Genomic DNA, 22,924 nt, shown 5'->3' with positions numbered 1-22,924 from the left:
ACCACACGGAAATCCCAAGAGAAAAGGGCTTGTTCAAGATTTTTGTGAAATATATATTTTTGTATTAATTAGCTGATGAATTTTAGCATCTTGCTAATTAAACCTCTTAATGATTTTTATTTTCATTTTTTTCGTATTACAGTTGCTGGTTGTCGGTGTCTCGTCACACGATCTGGGCATTCGTTGGTCCAGCTGGTGCTGTTATGATAGTAAGTCCATCGTATACATACAATAAAAATTGAAACATAATGCTTTAAAAGAATAAAGTCCTAGCGACATCAGTTTGTATGTCTGGAACCATTGATAATGACCTTTTGTTTAAACGGTTTTTATGATATGATTGCAATGCATTACATTTTGGTTGACAAGATCACTCTTAAAGTGTATTAATACATTTGTGCAATACAATATTGGTCTTAGTAAAGATGCAATCGATGCTAGTTTCATCGATATTCTATTGATGCATACGATAAAACGAATACACTTTTTTCGTGAAACAGATCAATGCGAATACATATTGAAAGTGATTAATTGCCGAGAAAAACGATTACAGGTAAATGGCATCATCCTTTTAATGGTACTGAATATTGTATTCACCTCTTCAAAGAATGACAGCAGGTCAAACCTTCAACAATTAAGGTACGATTTTTTCTTCTTCTTTGAAACACTTCATTCAGCTTGTTACACATAATTTTATTGATTTATGATTTCCTTATTTAAAAAGGCTGTGCTTTTCTTTAACAAAATGTATGCCCTTTGGTCTTCTCTGGAAAAAACCCACAACAATAACTGAAGAATGCCGAAAGCAAGGGAAAGTCATGTCCTCTTACTTCCTTCGCGACATCTATCTGTCGGTCATAATGATCAATGCACAAACAGATTCAATAAGTACCATTTCAATCGAGCGACAGTATTGCTCACTTGCATAAATTTTCTTTGTTATGAATCTTAAAAAATACTCCATTTAAATAGATATACTGTGTATTGCCTTAACAACCAAGCCAGTCCTTTGTATTAACAAATTGTATTGTGTTTTTAAAGTAATTTTATATGGGTATTGTTTTAACAAAATTTCAAGTGTTTTAGTTTAGCAATGTTTTCAGAATGATGTTTAAAGTTATGTTTTGAGTGACTTTTATTTCAAAATAATTTAAATTGTTTTAACCGCTATTCCAGACTTTTGTTTTAACAATGTTTCCGTGTATTTACTAACAATATCTACAGGGTATTATTTTAACAAGGTTTCCAGTATAGTTCTTACAAAGCTTTCCGTGTGTTGACTCAACCATTGTGTTCAGGGTATTGGTTAAACGATGCTTTTCTTATTATTGTTTTATTACAGAGCAGGAGCTAAGGCGGCCTTGTTCCTACTCCCATTAATGGGCGTAACCTGGTTCCTTGGCCTTCTGGTTATCAACAAGAACCTCCTAGTGTTTGAATACCTGTTTGCAATCTGCAATTCCCTCCAGGGATTTCTTGTCTTCCTTTTTCACTGCGTTCTGAACACAGAGGTATAATGCTTAATAATCAGCATGCGTATATATTTATTTCTAATTAAAAGAGATATAGTTTCACTGTCTGCACACGATAATTCATTGTTCGGATGGGTTTAAAGAAGAAGCTGAGAGTACTTTTATGATAAAAACAGTTGAAAAGCTGACTATATGTATATTTTCACCCTTATTCCGAACAAACCATGTGTTGTTCGCATTTCATGATAACTGGGTGGACTGTATTGTAAAAAGCACCGCCTGCATTTCCTTGTGTGGCTCAAATGTATTAATGCAAGAGCTTCCTTAATCAGCATGTGTTCTGCTTTACGGAATATTTATTCGTATAAGTGTATCAAATACTCCGGTTGCAATCATTTCAAAAGAAAAACTGGAACAAGCCCAGTAGCCAAACAATGACAGTAGTCTTGAATAGAGAGTGGATATTTATTAAAGTTTACAATATTTATTTACTGAACATCCACTGAATTTATTATGATAAGGTGCGAACCTCTCTAAGAAGAATACGGGACAGACAAATCCTGATGAAAGACAAATACAGTAGCACCTCCGAGTCGGATAGACCCGCCATAGATGATGAACAGGTAATGTATATTACATTGAAAACATATACTGCAGTTTTATTGGAAAATGGCCACAGCATGCATATTTATAATTAACAATTTATAATAAAAAATCACTTTCTAGGAAATATGGAAAAGCTTTTTTGAAGTGTCTTTATTTCTAAATTTACTGTATGATTATTACACATTCTGTTTATTTCTTTGTTATTGATTAAAATCATTTTTATATCTCTTTAATTTAACCTTCCCGGGTGGTCCTAGGCCAATAATACAATGGAAACACAGGGACAAGCTCAGAGAACAATCATTAAAATGTGAACCCAAGCAACATACAGAACATTGTTGTGTAGCTTATCATTATTAGTCGACGACAACATTTCGCAAAAACATAAATAGTCTTAAGCACCACTTAAGTTGTCTTTGCTATACATGTATGTACTGGTTCATCAACATTGGTTGGTAATAAGTCATCAACATTGGCTGGTAGTTCTTCATCAAAATCGGCTGATAAAAGTTCATTAAATTTTTAGCCCTAGATATGCGAGTATTAGTTCATAACATTTGACTGGTAATAGTCAAAAATGGTTGTTGCCTGTTCATCAATATTGGCTAGTAATAGTTATAGTTCATCCAAATCGGATGGTAGTACTTTGTCCAATTTGGCTGGTTGATCAAAATTAGTAGACCAAAATTTGCGCGTGATATTTGATCATAATTGACTGGTAATAGTTCATCAAAATGGCTGGTAGTGGTTAATCTAAATTGAATGGTAGTAGTTTCATCTTATTTGGCTTGTTATCAAATTTGGCGGGTAGTAGTCCATTAATACTCATCGGAATTACCTGGTAGTAATTTATCAAATTTAGCTGGCTCATCTCAACTGGCTGGTAAACAAACATTGGATGAACAAATATTGATGGTAATAGTTCGTCAAAATTGGCCACTAATAGTAATCTTACTTGGCACTAACTAGTTTATTGACATTTGCTGATCAAATTTGACTGGTACTAGTTCATCACAATTGACTGTTTATAATTATTTACGAATGGCATTCTTCATTGAAACTGGCTGGTTCTAGTTCATCACAATGAACGGCATATCAAAATTATATTCTGGCTACTTACTTTTTGTGCCAAATATTTAGTTAAATATATATTAAAAAGCTATATAGATGTGCAGTTTTGGAACCTGTTTAAATTAAAAATCCAACGTATATCTACTTTTGGAAAAATACGTCTCATGCTAAGCTATATTATGCCTCCAATTCTACACCAAAGACAGTTACATGGGCGGTCTCTGAATCCATTTGGCAATGCTCCTACATGAAACCTACATATTCTTGTTTTTAAATGTAGCATTGTTGTTGAACATATTGCGCAGTCTATTAAGGCTGAAATATCTTAAGCGTTTAGAAATGACTTAAAACTTCGCTAAGACCACTCTATCATATTAGTTCAGTTGGATTAGAGTTTAAATCCAATCGCATGTTTCCCAGTACGCAGCCTTCCAGAAATTTAAGATCATTATTTTCCATTTTATGACTCGACAGTTTAAACATTTGTTTTTGCAACAATATTGTGTGGGTTTGATTTTTTCATATTTGCAGCGCTTGGTTAAATTTCGTACTGAATATTTGCATTTATAAACAAATATATATTTCGATTCCATTTAACAGAAACAGTTCTCAATAGTATACGTACACTGTATTTAAACATAGAATTTAGAATTTAATACGATGTTGCATGGAACTGTTATCTACTTTCCTTATTTTCTTGAAGTTTGGTTGTATCAATGATCAAACATAAAAAAATAGTGGAAACACGAGACGGCTTGTTTCATCGATGTTTTATCTACTGAATCTGTTTTCTCTTTAACTTGAAGCACCAGGCAAAAACCACCGTCTGCAATTAAGGCAAAACAATGACTCCAAATTTAACCCTAAATGGAACAAACCTCAAGGAAAGCTCGCGTTGCACAAATCTAATTTAATAACATCAACACCATGTAGCCTTCAGCCAAAAGCTTGTTTAACTTAAACATTTGACCAGTCACTAGTTGTTAATCAATCAAAGGATTGAGGATGGGATAATATTTTGCAAATAAATAACATCTTATGGCTGCATAATTCAATAGACCACTTACAAATATTGTCAAACACCGTTGACAAATTGTTTGATTGGCCCAGCCTTACAGCACTATCTGGTCGAACCAGCAACTGGATAAAAAAGCTCGGCATTTCAGCGAGCAATAGGTAGTCGGTGACCACATATACCATGGGTGGTGACCACACATACCATGGGTGGTGACTACATATAACATGGTTGTTGACCACATAAACCATGGGTGATGACCATATATACCATGGTTGGTGACCACATATAACACGGGAGGTGACCACATATAACATGGGAGGTGACCACATATAACACGGTAGGTGACCACATATAACACGGGAGGTAACCACATATAATACGGGAGGTGACCACATATAACACGGGAGGTGACCACATATAACACGGGAGGTGACCACATATAAAATGGGAGGTGACCACATATAACACGGGAGGTGACCACATATTATATGGGAGGTGACCACAAACGATATTGTAGGTGATCATATATAACATGGGAGGTGACCACATTAAATATGGGAGGTGACCATATAGAACATGGGAGGTGACCACTTATACTATTGGAGGTGACCACATATAACACGGGAGCATATCATATGGGATGTGACCATATAAACATGGGAGGTGACCACATTGAACATTGGTGGTGACCACATATAACATGGGTGGTGACCACATATAACATGGGTGGGTACCACACACAATATGGGTTGTGACGTCACATAATAGATATAAAAGTTCATTCAGCTTGCAGTATCTTTCATATTGTAACTGACAGTGGGTGTGAAATGACTTATTTTGTGTCCTTCGTGTTCAAACAATAGTATGTGTATTTTGTATCGGTATATTCATTATGTTCTCATGAACCACATCGAATTAATGCTTATATAATATTGGATAACTAGGCATTCAAAATTCACGTAATTGTACATCGGTTAGCTAAATTGTGGTTCACTCTAACAAGTCTTATAATACCAGGCCTTGTTAAATAAGGAAAGCCTGTCCTTCCAGCGCCTCCATGAAAACACTCAAAATTGGTGATTGCAAATGCCGAGCACGCGCATAATCTCCACACGGTACTTAAACATGATTGGATAACGATATGTCAATCACTGGATTACCTGATTAGCTGAGATCAATATTTGGTCTGTAAGGGGATGAGAGCACTCCATTCTAGCTTGAATAATGAGCCAAAATGACCCCCCCCCCCTCCTTGAGAATTCGAAAGAACTATTCGACGTGAGAACACAGACCTGTAACGCACATATCCATATGTAACAGATGTGATTTGTAAAATGCTGGTATTTTATCAATCTCTGTCTTAAAATAAATACAATATAACTTCAAGACATTTTATATTCCTAGAGAAAAATAAGGTTCCATAAAAGATCTTACAAATACATAAATATCGGGATTTTGTCAAAATGTTTTGTTTTTCTATTTATCTCTGTCTGAAAATAAATGCAAGACAACTTTTGGACAGATTTATATTTCAAAAGAAAAAAATAATCCATAACATATTTAAACAAATATATAAAACATAAGAAAAAAGCCATGCCAATCGGTTGAAAATGCATCTCGATAACTCGGCTCTACCAACAAAACTCATGATATTTTTCTTGCCATATCAGAAATGCAAATTTCGGGCCTCCCAACGGAGTGGGATCCTCGTTTGACAGCAATAGGGTTATTGTTTATTGGGGAGGTCAACTCCGTGTTGGATTTGATCTGCATTTTTTAATAACGACCGGAAAAAAAACTAGACCTACCAGGGAAAAGGCACGTTCGACTATTAGGAGCAGTTAAAATACTATGAGTTCGAAAAAGATCTGCCAGACCAATTACATTCACATGCAAATGCCTTTATCATTTATCATGGACGTCCTCGGTTTTGTACGCGACATGAGTTTAAATCTTGTGATTTGGGTTGACTGCTGTAAAAGTAAAGTATCGGACACTAATATATAATATAGGGTTAAACGGACCGACGAAATCGCGCGAAACTAGTCCCCAAAACCAGTCTTCGGTCGGAAGGGTATTAAACTCCATTATACACACTACATTCGTCAGTTAACTTTATGGAATAATTTCAGATATTCATTATCCCTTAGGAGAAAACCTAAATGATTCAGCAATCTATCATGACTTAGGAAAAAATCTGCAACAAAGATTTAAATTAAGGTTTAAACTAACAATTTCTTTGAAACCGACATGAGTTATTGTGTGAGCCATAAAAACTCTTTTCAATGCTGAATTATATTTAAAATGATGGATATCAACAATATAGGTTGAGACATAATCAGATAAATTTGCTTCCATTCGTTGATATTAAGTAGAAAGATTACTGTGCTTTCAATGAATTAGTGATATGGTATAACGTCACTGTTTGCCTCAATTGTGCATAAACTTTGCCGTTTTGGGGATCGGCCAAGGTCGAGGGACTGGCGGCCAATAATGTAAGACCTGCATATATACCATCTAATTCGTTGATTCTTTTTTAGCAGCAATCAGGAACAATTCACTTGAAGATCAAGTGTAAAGCTGGTATACAAGTATACAGTTCAGTTCAAAACGTTGACGATGTAACAACACTGAAGAATAGAGAACAGAACAAAATGACTGGGCCAACCCAAGGTGCGTGCAACTATTCTCGGTTGTAAAACAATTTCTTCTTTATTAAAAAATAGTTTGACATGATTTAAAACATTTTTAATAAAAATATTTTATTAATGAATATATCTGTATGAAACAATTATATATACAATATCGAATACATTACTCCTTAACATAAGTTGATTTTTTTTCTATATTGGCAATTTAATACACCTGCATGAAATATTCAAATTCAAATCTGCATTTTTTTCAAAATTAATTAGTTTTCGTATTGAAGACAAGACCGCATTCACACTCGTAAAGGACTTTATGTGGAAATCGATATTTTTCAATTAGTACTACATTTACTAAGGATAAGAAGTATCGATCTATTTTTTTGTTTGTTGAATTAACCGACAGATTATGATAAAATTTAAAAAAAATGATACCGGATAATGTTTTAACCGACCGCTTCTACGTTGAACTATAGATCATCTAAAGCATATCGATCCAAATGTTTGCATATTTCGACTTAGTAAAATACCCAAAATGTACCATTTGCTACGAAGCAATGTGGCATTCAGAATATATTACAGTTCAATTTTGGCGATCTACAGAAAATAGAGGGATTGTCATTGGCCCTCATAAATATGAAAACACCCAGTATTTGTTACTTTTCACTACTATTGTAAAATGTAAGCCTTGATGGAAAAAATACGGACTAAATTATACAATATGAGTTATACAATATAACTATTCTTGGTGCATTCGTAAGAATCGATAAAAACTTCTACATTTCATCTTCATTAGAAACAGCGGACAATGGTTCAACCGTTAATACAAAAGAGCGAGTGCAAGATCAGCACTTGTAAATAGTAACAGTCTCTATGATTGATACCTTACAGTATTAGATTATGAACGTCTTGTTATCAGTAATTAATAGTTTCCATGAATGCAGTATTAAGAAAGTAGTTAAAGGTTTATCAGTCAAAATTGATGTTTGTTATACATGTGTATGTAGTGATTTTAAATAAGAGTGTCACTTTTACATATAAAATAGTATCGTAAAGTCGTACCAAATATGTTACATCGCATATACAGTGAGACTTTAGTTTCAATAATGTACCAAGTAGAAACAGTGCCATGCTAAAAACACAAAATTAAATGTATTTTCCTTTCGATTGTGACCCAATGGTACAGACAACGATATGTTTAATGAAGACAGCAAATCATGTCGACGCACACACACACATATTGACCATCAGTGGTAGATCAGTGCAACCTTTTTTTGCACTCCCCATTTTTGGATTAAATCAAGACGGGGGTCGTCTGCGTCTGATCACCAATTGAGCAAGAAACCACTGGTCTTAACGTTATTAAATCATATTCATGGGGTAGATTCTGCTTAATTTTGACACAAATGACTGCGTTTCGACGTTATTATATAATGGGGAAATCTCTTTCCGAAACTTGGCCCGTCGTCATGTTCTGAACATGTTCCCTCCGGTAATACACAACTAAATCTAAAGATGTACTGTATAAACAAGAATTTTCATCGTTAGTCTCTTTCAACGGCATTACGATAGCACACTATTTTTTGTTGGCATACAGTATGTAATCTTCGATTTTTATAGAGTTTTAAAACAAATTTTAAGCATGTTATTTGGCTTAGTGCAATATGATAGGTTAACCTGTTGTTGTTATTTGGCTTAGTGCAATATGATAGGTTAACCTGTTGTTGTTATTTGGCTTAGTGCAATATGATAGGTTAACCTGTTGTTGTTGTTGTTTGGCTTAGTGCAATATGATAGGTTAACCTGTTGTTGTTGTTTGGCTTAGTGCAATATGATAGGTTAACCTGTTGTTGTTGTTGTTTGGCTTAGTGCAATATGATAGGTTAACCTGTTGTTGTTGTTTGGCTTAGTGCAATATGATAGGTTAACCTGTTGTTGTTGTTATTTGGCTTAGTGCAATATGATAGGTTAACCTGTTGTTGTTGTTGTTTGGCTTAGTGCAATATGATAGGTTAACCTGTTGTTGTTGTTTGGCTTAGTGCAATATGATAGGTTAACCTGTTGTTGTTATTTGGCTTAGTGCAATATGATAGGTTAACCTGTTGTTGTTGTTGTTTGGCTTAGTGCAATATGATAGGTTAACCTGTTGTTGTTATTTGGCTTAGTGCAATATGATAGGTTAACCTGTTGTTGTTGTTGTTTGGCTTAGTGCAATATGATAGGTTAACCTGTTGTTGTTGTTTGGCTTAGTGCAATATGATAGGTTAACCTGTTGTTGTTGTTATTTGGCTTAGTGCAATATGATAGGTTAACCTGTTGTTGTTGTTGTTTGGCTTAGTGCAATATGATAGGTTAACCTGTTGTTATTTGGCTTAGTGCAATATGATAGGTTAACCTGTTGTTGTTGTTTGGCTTAGTGCAATATGATAGGTTAACCTGTTGTTGTTGTTTGGCTTAGTGCAATATGATAGGTTAACCTGTTGTTGTTGTTTGGCTTAGTGCAATATGATAGGTTAACCTGTTGTTATTTGGCTTAGTGCAATATGATAGGTTAACCTGTTGTTGTTATTTGGCTTAGTGCAATATGATAGGTTAACCTGTTGTTGTTGTTTGGCTTAGTGCAATATGATAGGTTAACCTGTTGTTGTTATTTGGCTTAGTGCAATATGATAGGTTAACCTGTTGTTGTTTGGCTTAGTGCAATATGATAGGTTAACCTGTTGTTGTTGTTGTTTGGCTTAGTGCAATATGATAGGTTAACCTGTTGTTGTTGTTATTTGGCTTAGTGCAATATGATAGGTTAACCTGTTGTTGTTGTTTGGCTTAGTGCAATATGATAGGTTAACCTGTTGTTGTTGTTATTTGGCTTAGTGCAATATGATAGGTTAACCTGTTGTTGTTTGGCTTAGTGCAATATGATAGGTTAACCTGTTGTTGTTGTTGTTTGGCTTAGTGCAATATGATAGGTTAACCTGTTGTTGTTGTTTGGCTTAGTGCAATATGATAGGTTAACCTGTTGTTGTTGTTTGGCTTAGTGCAATATGATAGGTTAACCTGTTGTTGTTTGGCTTAGTGCAATATGATAGGTTAACCTGTTGTTGTTATTTGGCTTAGTGCAATATGATAGGTTAACCTGTTGTTGTTGTTTGGCTTAGTGCAATATGATAGGTTAACCTGTTGTTGTTATTTGGCTTAGTGCAATATGATAGGTTAACCTGTTGTTGTTATTTGGCTTAGTGCAATATGATAGGTTAACCTGTTGTTGTTTGGCTTAGTGCAATATGATAGGTTAACCTGTTGTTGTTGTTATTTGGCTTAGTGCAATATGATAGGTTAACCTGTTGTTGTTGTTTGGCTTAGTGCAATATGATAGGTTAACCTGTTGTTGTTATTTGGCTTAGTGCAATATGATAGGTTAACCTGTTGTTGTTGTTTGGCTTAGTGCAATATGATAGGTTAACCTGTTGTTGTTATTTGGCTTAGTGCAATATGATAGGTTAACCTGTTGTTGTTATTTGGCTTAGTGCAATATGATAGGTTAACCTGTTGTTGTTATTTGGCTTAGTGCAATATGATAGGTTAACCTGTTGTTGTTTGGCTTAGTGCAATATGATAGGTTAACCTGTTGTTGTTATTTGGCTTAGTGCAATATGATAGGTTAACCTGTTGTTGTTTGGCTTAGTGCAATATGATAGGTTAACCTGTTGTTGTTATTTGGCTTAGTGCAATATGATAGGTTAACCTGTTGTTGTTGTTGTTTGGCTTAGTGCAATATGATAGGTTAACCTGTTGTTGTTATTTGGCTTAGTGCAATATGATAGGTTAACCTGTTGTTGTTATTTGGCTTAGTGCAATATGATAGGTTAACCTGTTGTTGTTTGGCTTAGTGCAATATGATAGGTTAACCTGTTGTTGTTTGGCTTAGTGCAATATGATAGGTTAACCTGTTGTTGTTGTTTGGCTTAGTGCAATATGATAGGTTAACCTGTTGTTGTTTGGCTTAGTGCAATATGATAGGTTAACCTGTTGTTGTTTGGCTTAGTGCAATATGATAGGTTAACCTGTTGTTGTTATTTGGCTTAGTGCAATATGATAGGTTAACCTGTTGTTGTTATTTGGCTTAGTGCAATATGATAGGTTAACCTGTTGTTGTTATTTGGCTTAGTGCAATATGATAGGTTAACCTGTTGTTGTTTTTTGGCTTAGTGCAATATGATAGGTTAACCTGTTGTTGTTTTTTTGAAAAACTGGGCCCATGAGACACATAGTTTTTTGTTTAGATAATTGTCCAAGTGCCAACATTTGTTACAATGGCGTTTATGTATGAGCTGACGATTAATTTAGCACTTACCTCATCGACATCCACTGTCAAACATATTAAGTATTCATTTAAACACATAGAACCATGAAATGTGCCTGTTACCCATGTTTTTTAGTTCCTCTCAATATTTGAAATCTACTTGAACGTGCCTTTCCTTATGATCCAAGTTGAAACATTTTTGGTCACATGCACTTTGGAGTTTAATTCATTTGTTGGTTGTTTTTGCTTGTATAAGTATAAACACATACCGTACTTAATAAAATATTATACAACTGTAATTTATTACTTCATAACATATATGAACTAAAACGCCTGTCCTTTACTTTTTCTACAGTATATATATGTATATCAAAAATATATTGTTTGTATCATTTTCAGCGGAACGAAATGTGGACAAAGATGATGGACAAGTTATCCATCGAGACAAAATGTTATCCGTGACATATATCTGACTACTAGTTAATAAGGAAGTCGTTTCGTTTATAAATGGTGTTGTTTTGCAAGCGATAAAATAAAGTCCATGCACCACGTAATGTATGCCTTGTTTGTTGTTTGCATGTTAAAATTAGTTAAGAGTTCCCTAAATCAATCAATAATTTGTAAAATCATTAAATATGTTCTTACAGGAAAACTTTAGGAAGACGTTAGACCTGAAGCCTTAATGGCAGCGTTTTAATACTAATAAAGAAAAAAATATTTAAACTAATAACATACATTATCCATTTCTATTGTTGGTACAATAATATAAAAAGCACGTTCTGAAAATAGAACAAAAATACCGTTCTTTAGAACAAGACATAATAACTTTTACATTATCGACTGGGCTACACCTCACAATTACAGACTGGTGTTGAGGAAAATACATAGCTTAGCTGACCCCTGAATGTAACCTTCGGCGAGAAGACATTTTCAGAGGTCAGCAAAACTAAACATATATACATCAACACCGGTTTATAATTATATTTCGCATTATTTTAAAGAAATGTTTTACGAAAAATACCTTTTTAGCATTCAAGATTTGAAAAGAATGTGTACAGCAAAAATGTAATACCAGTATTGCAACTTTTCTACAATAATTGTGAGGTCTCCACGCGCTTGTACCTGAAGGCCGTTTCATCAAAAACCCTAGGCGAAATTTCTTATGTAAGTGGACGTAACGTACTGCATTGTAAAATAACTTTTAAGGAATGAAATCGTTCCTATTAGTTTAATTGGAACGTCCACCAGCCTTTCGGCCAATCAGCTTTATTCTACTTCATCAGGTATACTATAGAATGTTTATATCATACTAAACTAGTTTTGAGTGCATTCAAAATGTATACAGTTCGCTAATGTTGACTGATAAAGTTGTAAAACATTGCTTTTTTCATACATATTGAGATAAGTACAAGGTTGAGCGATCGAGAGCCGGTTAAAACCACAGCCCCTCCTCGAATGTTTCCATTGACCGTTTTAATGTGGAAACATCAATATCAACAGATAAACAATGCTTTAAAATTGTGTGTGATTTACTCCTTAATTTTTTATGATTGTACATTTAAGGTATTCGAAGAACACGTATGTTATTATGTGAATTTGGATACCTTGTGAACCCCTATTATTTTTGTATAATTTGAAAATGTTTTATAAGTAGGAAGGTGATATACAGAAGTTATACAGACATAAATTTAACAAACACGTTTGGTCTTGAAAGATTGCAAATTGGCTAATTTCAAGCCCGTGTCAGTTGAAATGAGATCAAAATGCAAACTGCATTATCTATCTATAGTGCTTTTTTCCATATAAGTAATAAGAGAGCAATTCCCTTTCAAATAATGTAAACATGATTGGAGACAACAGGCATCCGCGTCTAATATTATAACCAATAACGCAATGATCATTTTTAACTCCTCGGCCATTTTTATCGAAAACAACCTCGGATGTATGCCGGTACATCAATAAAAGTAGTTCGTAAAAGTTTGAATTATATCATTATTTAAATGTAGTGTTTTAGCTTGTATTTGTAGATCTTAGTTTAAATTGTTTGACATTGAAGTTTATTATTGCAAACATAATTAAGATTCCCAAGAGTTAAGCCATTAAGTTAAACTGCTAAATTGAAATTACCACGCGATCTACTTGGAGTTAAAGTGTACCGATTTCTGACATTGTAAACCGTCCAAAAATGGGCTCGCTGTTCGGATGAAGTAATGCGATCATCCACTTCAAGAATTTAATTGAAAGGTCCAGTGCCGCTTAGGATTACATTATTAGAGAAATATAAAAGTGAGTATATAATATAGTCTCACATAATGTTATATAAAATCCCGTGGTCAACACGATGCTATAAAACAGAAAAATGCTTGGGATATACCCACGAATCCTAACGGGATCACTGACTCAATATATACAAATTAGGTAGATAAGTGAGCGGAGCATAGCGCTTGGCAAACCGTACTTGAGCAGTTGCTGGATTAGACTGGAGAAATAGCTGAACATGTTCAATGAAATTTCACAAGACGAAAATATAGCTCCTGTTTCTAAAATAGATGTGATGCAAGCATTTTTATTAAACATTATTAATGTTGTTGGTAAAATATCGCAGATTTAATGTGTCAAAATTTGATTATTTGTTTACAAAATATTTAATCCAAAACAATTCTTCGTTAAAAAAGGGAAAGGGAAATCATTTGTTTAAAAAGCAACATAACATTTTTGCATGAAGAAAGTCATGTGATATGATTATTTCTCAATGACGTTGTGTGCGCATAATTTAGATTATACTTTCGGTTTTAATGTGTGTGAAGTTGGCTCAGCCATCGGCAATCGACAATCGACATTCGATATTATATGGCAAATATTCAATGTCGAGCTGCAATGTCGAGCTGGACGGAATTCCAGCTCGACATTCGATATTATATAGGAAATATTCAATGTCGTGATGAATTGTCGAGCTGGACGGAATTCTAGCTCGACATTCGATATTATATAGCAACGCTTCAATGTCGAGTTGCAATGTCGAGCTGGACAGAATTCTAGCTCGACATTTGATATTATATAGCAAATCTTCAATGTCGAGCTGCAATGTCGAGCTGGACGGAATTCTAGCTCGACATTCGATATTATTTAGCAAATCTTCAATGTCGAGCTGCAATGTCGAGCTGGACAGAATTCTAGCTCGATATTCGATATCATATAACAAATCTTCAATGTCGAGCTGCAATGTCGAGCTGGACAAACTTTTTGCTCGACATTCGATATTCAATAGCAATTCTTCAATGTCGAGCTGCAATGTCGAGCTGGACAAAATTCTAGCTCGCCATTCGATATTATATAGCAGATATTTAATGTCGACTTTGAACGTCGAGCTGGACGGAATTCTAGCTCGAGATTCGATATTATATAGCAAATATTCAATGTCCAGCTGCAATGTCGAGCTGGACGGAATTCTAGCTCGACATTCGATATTTTATAGCAAATCTTCAATGTCGAGCTGCACTGTCGAGCTGGAGCGAATTCTAGCTCGACATTCGCTATTATATAGCAAATCTTCAATGTCGAGCTGCAATGTCGAGCTGGACGGAATTCTAGCTCGACATTCGATATTATAAAGCAAATCTTCAATGTGGACCTGGAACGTCGAGCTGGACGGAATTCTAGCTCGACATTCGATATTATATAGCAGGTATTGAATGTCGACCTGGAACGTCGAGCTGGACGGAATTCTAGCTCGACATTCAATATTATATAGCAAATCTTCAATGCCGAGCTACAATGTCGAGCTGGACGGAATTCTAGCTCGACATTCGATATAATATAGGAAATATTCAATGTCGTGATGAATTGTCGAGCTGTACGGAATTCTAGCTCGACATTCGATATTATATAGCAAATCTTCATTGTCGAGCTGCAATGTCGAGCTGGGCAAAATTCTAGCTCGACATTCGATATAATATAGCAGAGATTCATTGGCGACCTGGAACGTCGATTGGGGGGAATTCTAGCTCGACATTCGATATTATAAAGGAAATATTCAATGTCGTGATGAATTGTCGAGCTGGACGGAATTCTAGCTCGACATTCGATATTATATGTAGCAAATATTCAATGTCGCGCTGGACGGAATTCTAGCTCAACATTCGATGTCATATAGGGAATATTAAATGTCGAACTGGAATGACGATCTCGACATTCTATAAAATATAGGGATTTTTCAATGTCGAGCTGGAATTGCGAGCTGGACGGAATTTCCGCATGACATATGATATAATTAAAGGAAATCTTCAATGTCCAGCTCGATATGGATGTGGAGTTGGACGGTATCCATCTCGATATTTCAAATATATAAAGCGAATTTCTATGTCGAGCTGGAAGGGATCTAAGACTTTCTTTAAAGATACTTGTTGTTGTTTTTTTATAGAAGTTTGACCCCTGAGTTGTTAATTTCCTTATTTAAATTATTTTTAAAAACCATGGCTGCATTATGGCTTGACCCCACCGTGAAACTTTAACGTCTTTTTGTGTGTTAAAATGCCAAAATTGGCAATCAATTTTATTTACCTGCATTTCCTTCAGAAATATACAAGCTACATTTTTTTTTTTTAATTTAAACTCTTGTATATGATAACAAGAAAACATGGATACAAATATCGGAACAAGAAGCTAACAAAGGATGTACCTTATTATATCTATGCGTACAATAACATAAAAGTAAGATGGATTTGAGCACTGAACATAACTACATTAATAAATAAAATAAGATAGTTGACTAGTTTACCCGGCTATACAGGAAATCCGCACGCGCACGGTTCTGCTAGGTGACATACCATACGAATGTCGAGCTAGAATTCCGTCCAGCTCGACATTGCAGCTCGACATTGAAGATCTGCTATATAATATCGAATGTCGAGCTAGAATTCCGTCCAGCTCGACATTGCAGCTCGACATTGAAGATTTGCTATATAATATCGAATGTCGAGCTAGAATTCCGTCCAGCTCGACATTGCAGCTCGACATTGAAGATCTGCTATATAATATCGAATGTCGAGCTAGAATTCCGTCCAGCTCGACATTGCAGCTCGACATTGAATATTTGCTAAATAATATCGAATATCAAGCTAGAATTCTGTTCAGCTCGACAATTCATCACGACATTGAAGATTTGCTATATGATATCGAATGTCGAGCTAGAATTCCGTCCAGCTCGACATTGCAGCTCGACATTGAAGATTTGCTATATAATATCGAATGTCGATTGCCGATGGCTGAACCAACTTCACACACATTCGGTTTTATTGCATTTTGTAACCGCGATTTACGCATTTTTTCATCATTGCGGGGGTTTAAAAATGTCAGAAAGGTTGAAGATATCATTCGGATATATATACAAAACTCTTAACATCATTAAAACATAATTGGACTTAAAGATAGTTGTATCGGTTCACATACAACATTAATATTCCCATGATTGACATTTATCTATCAAATGTTAGACTCATAAATTTCCTTAAATCCAGGGAAAAGGAAACAATTTGGAATGCATAACTCAACTGAATTAAATAACATCGCTTTAATACGTATAAAGAAGTCGTATAACTCAAGACAAATGTCTTCGAAATAATCGGCCTGATATATGGAGGGATCCTTTGGTAGGATGAAAATATCAAGTGGACTTTTAAAGGGTATGTGTTATTACAATTATACTAACCGTGTTTTTGCAATTTTGTACAAATACGTTCGAGATATTCACCACGTTTTTAGTCCATCGCTTTAAACAGGAAAATGAGAGCCAAGTATTTTGCGCACAAAAATTCATTCATTTGTGTACGTGACTCAGTCGATTTGAATAATTTTGGGCCCTGAAGTCATACTGGTAATCTATTTACCTGAATTACCTAGTCATTCTCCCATGAAATACACTCGTTTAATATATAATAAACTAACTATAAACTGTACAAGAGTTGACTTTGTTTCGATCACCGATGATTTGCAAAACTGATTGATATGTCTTCAATAAACGCATTTTAAAGCTTGGGTATTCCTATACCTTGCATCTAGTTTTACAACTTTTAAACGCAAATCTGATATGTTCTAGGTCATTTGATGGTCACGGACAAACTTATTTTTTAATATTATTACGAAAAGATTTTTTTATAAAATAATGTGCTTGTTTAAGTGAAGTTTATTGTGATATAATAAATATTCAAAACGAAGTCAAAGGGCTAAAATTTGGTGTGCCTTTCATTACACCTTATTCCTTTAAAACTACCGGGACAAGCCGAGAAGTAAACGAATCAGGAGTAAACCCTAACCACAAATGACGCAAATAATGTATTTAATAAATGTTGGCGATACAACCATAGAACACCTAGATTTACATTCCATATTTTACAAACGATTGACGAGAGAGTTATGATAACTTATACTAAGTCACTCTCGTTGGCATGATATTGCGCGAAAGTGTGGTATTGTGATGTGGGGTAAGCCGGAGTAACCGGAGAAAACCAACTTGTCCGGCTTGGTGACCACTGTCCAAACTCGCATGCGAGCCCTGCTCGCCAAACTAGTTTGTATGCACAACTCCTCAAAATTGTCTAAACATTTAATCATACAAAACCAAAAAAATAAACATATACTAAAGCCTCATGCCATGTTTATACATTATACATTTATATTGGTATTATACAATAATATGAAATTACAATCATCAAACATGTAAATATAATTTGATATTCAAAGTACCAACAATCACGTCACGTTATTTTCAAGCCGTTCACTACGACTTACAATTTAGTAGCAACTTCGTACCAACAACAACGTCACGTTATTTTCAAGCAGCTCATTTCGGCATACCATATAGTCGCAGCTTCGTATGTTCCTCCAAAAACGATCAGAATATTTGTATCACAAACTGAACATTTATACCATTCTTCAGACAACGTCTAGTATGTTATGTTAAAATTTTGACGGCGTGTTCAATTACGTGTTCGATTGGAGCTATTAAAACATTTCATACCGAAACTAAAAACCGTTCCATCATTGACCTAAGCAGAGAAATAACATAATAACCGTTTTATTTCTCTTATCTATCTAAATGTTTGCCAATCCAGTGTCATAAAATTGTCTTGCCTCAGTAATCTGTTTACGATTTGCACAATGCTGAATCTAGGCAAATAAGAAGAAATAAAAGAAGACATCAACTTTGTTTGCGTTTTCTTTAAATGGTGCTTTTCATTTGACCAGCGACTTTGTTTGTCGAATATTCCCAAAGGAACTGTGGCTAAGCCGTCAAAGAGACAGAGTAAACCAATTAAAAGACACATATCACATCCACTCTACAAATACATTAAGCCCGCCTATTAAAATGTCGCACTTTATGACGTACATGTTTTGTTGGCCAAGATAATAACTATTCTTTTTAAAACACAGACGCACACACAAATGCAAAGAACATTATCTATCTGTCAAGCCATAAGAAATGACGTATACAAATCGAGGTTTTATTAAGGTAACTAATGCTACGCAGAGGATGTATTTGTATGGATGGATTGTATGATTGTCTTTCAATACTTCCCTTAAATAAAGAATGATTGTTCTGAAACTCGGCACACTTTATCACCATACGGTACAAGAGTGTATGACTTTTTCAACTTCATCTTCACCTTAATTCAGTACATAAAGGCCTCCGGCCCCATAAAATACTTATATGTATACACGTACAGCATTAATTACCATACAGTGGTGTCATTCTTTAAACAATTATACAAATTTTAATATTAATCTATCATTTTGGGCAAATTAAAAATAAATATTGCCACGTGTCTAATAACAAAATCATTATCTGACTGTAGAGAACCTCGGGCATATGAAAAACGCATGAAATTCGTCATCTGATAATAGCCTGTTCTCGTTGATTTAAGCAGGACGCACATATTCTGTCATTTCTTTCTTTGTTAAGATGCCGGCCAACTTCGATATTTAACCGGTGACTTAAACACCTAAATCGCGCGAATTCCTTGAATATATCTTCGATGAAAGCTACATGAGTCGGTGGGTGTTAACGTCTTTCACAGTTTAAACGGACTCGTTCATGTTTATACGATCATACATGTCAAAGGTTAGTTCCGTGTGAAGTGTTCACAAAATGCTTGCTGCAATGAAAAAAACGTAACCGAAAGTTCCAAATAAGCGCTCTAATATTAATAAGGTCACACCAAATTGATATTTCGTTCCTCGGATTTACCGCTCCTATTTTTTTGAAAATGTAAAAAAAAAAATTTTTTGTGCGCCCGCACCTCCATTTTGATCACCAAGCAGGTAATAATTTATTAAAAGGCTAAAAATTATCAAGTATAATTTTTTTACGCTAGTTTTCGTGTTTTTGTAAAGGGAAGTTACCGATGGGTAGTGTTTTTATACTGTATCTCGATCGGTTAAGCATGGGTTTCAATAAATTCAATCAAAATGGCGGCTTCAGGTATAAACAATGTGGCTCGAAGTTTGGAAATTAAATCTTATTTTTGACAATAAATATGTTTTGAGCATGCTTGAAGTCATTGTTGATCGTCTCATGCACTAAAGGATCATTATTTAAAGAAATCATTATGCAATAAAGCATGTGTATCAGAGACTGGTAGCGATTATATTGCGTAATTAGTGACTCCTTTTAAATGGAAATCGGAATGATCAACTTAGTTCTGTACTATTTTATTCAAGTCATACAAGGGACCAAAATTTTACCTCGTTAGGACGATGCTGAAGATGATATGGAACATGAGTCATTGTTTGGTCCAAATTGATGTATCAAGCTCATTTTTGATCAAATTCTGACAAAACAACAGTTTTGAACAAGTATCTTTTCACAAATAGCGATATAAACACTGGTCTGGATATAACTCAACATAAGTAAGCGTAAGTTTATCACCTAATATTTTGTTTTTATTTGCAGCATAATCCGGGATTGTAACGCACTTGTCAGTTGTAACCACTGCCCCGCCCACCCCTCGCCCTTGTTCCAGGGGTATACCAGGGACAGCAGAGGCAATGGGCTGTGTTTTTACCTTACAGGTGGCCCCCCAGTGCCTAGTGAATGTGGTTTTGTCTTCATATTGAAAATAGTCGGGAATGGGCCTCACATTGGTATTCGGGGTTGCGGGGCCATTTGGCAGGGATTTTACCAGCAGTGTGTTCTTGCAGGTCGGGTATTTTACCCGGGTTTTGAAAGACCGGGAGTCAAAGTCCCCGCTATTTCGGACTTAGGGGGGGGGGGGCATATAAAATTGGCTGGTGCATAAAAACATCTAAATAACCAAAAAAAGTACTCTAAAAAATATCCTTTTTTTTGTTTTAATAAGCACATGTCATTGCATTTCCTGTGATAATAAAAACAAAATTTAGTCTATGTTAAATGGAGTCTGATGTTTGATGATGCCTGTGTAAGTGATCATTTTTTTACAAATACAAAATCAATCCTAAGTTCAGTCTAAATACAGTTGCATATGATGTTAAACTGATTCAGGTAGATTTATATAAGTCGTTTCAAACTTTTTCCTAAAAGCAGGGTTATTTATTATTATGAATGATCGTCATATTAAAGTACGTTTTAATTATATAAGAAATTAGATTTATCCATATAATGTTTGTACTAAACACGGATGAATAAATAGTGTGTATTCCGACATTTTCCTAATGTCCATTAGAGGTTCAGTTTAAGATGGCATTAAAATGGGTTTAAGGGCAATTATTTTGAACAATCCTTCTTATTTATATTGAATATAAGGAAAAATATATTTTTCGCTCTACGCTCGCTTCGGTTTTAATGAAAACTGACAAAAATTTATTTTTATTTTTATTTCGCTCGCTCGCTCCAATTTTTTTGGCAAAAATCCGAGGAACTAAACATTAATTTGGTGTGGCCTAACGGCTTAAGAATATGACTTAAAATGCACTATTTGCCGAAAAAGCCTAACAGTAATGCCTATGGAAATTTAACTACTTTGGCTTTGATATGCATATTTTTGCTCAAATGTGAACACGTTTGTTGATGATTGTTGTTATTTAAAAAAGGTAGGTAAGTACCTCGATTTGCCAAATTCTCATTATTCAGTCATTCCACCATGAGTATGACAGCCTATTTGACTTCTGGGTGGAATGAGTCGTTATCACTCAAAGAACAACTTTGGTATTGGCGGGCATATTTGATCGCCCGCTGCCCATCGCCCTTTCCATAGATTTGTTTGAACGACTCCTCTTCCGCGACCCTCATTTAAAGTTACTCTAAAAAGGCGGTATATCACGCGGAGGAACATGATATGGCAACGGAAATGTAGAAAACGATTGAAAATGATAAGATTTAATATCAAACATGTTTGGATGACCCTCCTTTAATTTTGTTCAAGCCGAAACAATTTGTCGAACATGTAACCGAGCTTGTTTCTTGTATATTGCTGTATGTAAATTGAAAACGTGGTGAGCATGTCTTCTATGCTTAAAGAGACTAGACACGAAAACAAAGTTCCTTGTTTCCACTAACAATATCAATGTGTTTGTTTGTTTTTGGGGGGAGGGGGGGGGGGGGTATCGCGATTCTGTACAAACCGACCTATTTCATGGGATATTAATAGTAGAACATATAAAAATGTCAAAACTTTTACATGTTCACTCGGGAAAATGCATTTTTAGGTAATAACGATTAAACCAAACTACGGAGACAAAAATTGTATGGTCGGGAGGAACGTAATTTAAGTAACGGTATTATTGTTGAAGACGTATGCATATTTTTCCGACTGCGCGGACATACAAAAATGAATGATTTCTAGTATTTTGTAAATCATGATCATAACATTATTTCATCCAAACTATTTATATCCAACCGACTTTACTTTGTTGTTATAGTATTGCGTCATGATCGAACGATGAATACTAGTCATGAATCAAACACGATATAAATGTTATAACATCAATTAACAGGGAATATTTGTGGGAGAATCGTAGTAATTAGATACGTTTCCAAACGTATATTGTTTGATATTGTTTGCCTTTATCAGTGGTTGAGTCAGCTAATTGCCGATTTGATATGTATCTTGTGACCTTTTACAATAACAACCAAAAAAGTGTTTTATGTGTAGCAAAGTATGTCGTGATCTCTCTTGTTAGACTGGAGCAGTACATTGGAGTGGTAACACGGTGCCAAAAACGCGTTTCTAAAATCATCAAAATTCCTGAAATTACAGTTGTATTAAAAATCAATACATGAATAGCAAACATTAATATTGAGTAGTTAACCTTCAACTAATTAATAAATAATGAATTTATGGAAGATATCAATTACTGATAACAAGATTGGAACCGTGTTTTTAATTGCTGGAAACGCAAACACAGTAAATAGTTAGTGGATCCTAAAAGATTAACAGTAAAATACTATGATCTCATCAGGTAGAAATACCGAGTTTTCTGCACCTTTCTTTAAAATTGAACACGGTGTCCTTCATAAGAACCATTGTTTTCGATATTTATTCATCCTTCGGTAAATTTAATCAAAACTATTATTAGCGGGGTACATCTTATTTGGGAGTAAGAGTGCATCTTCAAAGAGAGATGACCATTTTGGAAATTATCTGATTAATTTGATATATTAACGAATTATTAAGTACAACTGGACTTCATAAATTTACATCGAATAAATAAAAAGTATCTTTTGTACATTATATTACATCTTTATCTGTTGTGTTCTGTTCTGTTTATTGATATAAACATTAAATATGTATATTAATGGGTCAACAAGCATTTTAAAATAGCTTTCCCTCAAATTCAA

General features: G+C 34.7%; 1 protein-coding gene across 1 annotated transcript in view; it reads left to right on the top strand.

Moving 5' to 3' along the window:
• The window catches only part of LOC128210773 (adhesion G-protein coupled receptor D1-like), a 28,067-nt gene extending 16,438 nt beyond the window's left edge, over positions 1–11,629 (top strand). The window contains exons 10-15 of the mRNA XM_052915123.1: positions 143–209; positions 554–639; positions 1,343–1,511; positions 1,994–2,095; positions 6,708–6,840; positions 11,512–11,629. Coding sequence (XP_052771083.1) covers positions 143–209; positions 554–639; positions 1,343–1,511; positions 1,994–2,095; positions 6,708–6,840; positions 11,512–11,585 — 631 coding nt within the window. The 3' untranslated portion in view covers positions 11,586–11,629. The remainder of the gene's footprint in view (positions 1–142; positions 210–553; positions 640–1,342; positions 1,512–1,993; positions 2,096–6,707; positions 6,841–11,511) is intronic.
• Positions 11,630–22,924: the final 11,295 nt, after the last annotated feature.

This window comes from Mya arenaria, chromosome 12 (assembly GCF_026914265.1).
Source record: "Mya arenaria isolate MELC-2E11 chromosome 12, ASM2691426v1".
Lineage (NCBI taxonomy): Eukaryota > Metazoa > Mollusca > Bivalvia > Myida > Myidae > Mya > Mya arenaria.
The sequence above is the reverse complement of the archived record's forward strand: the minus strand, read 5'-3'. Positions and strand labels throughout refer to the sequence as shown.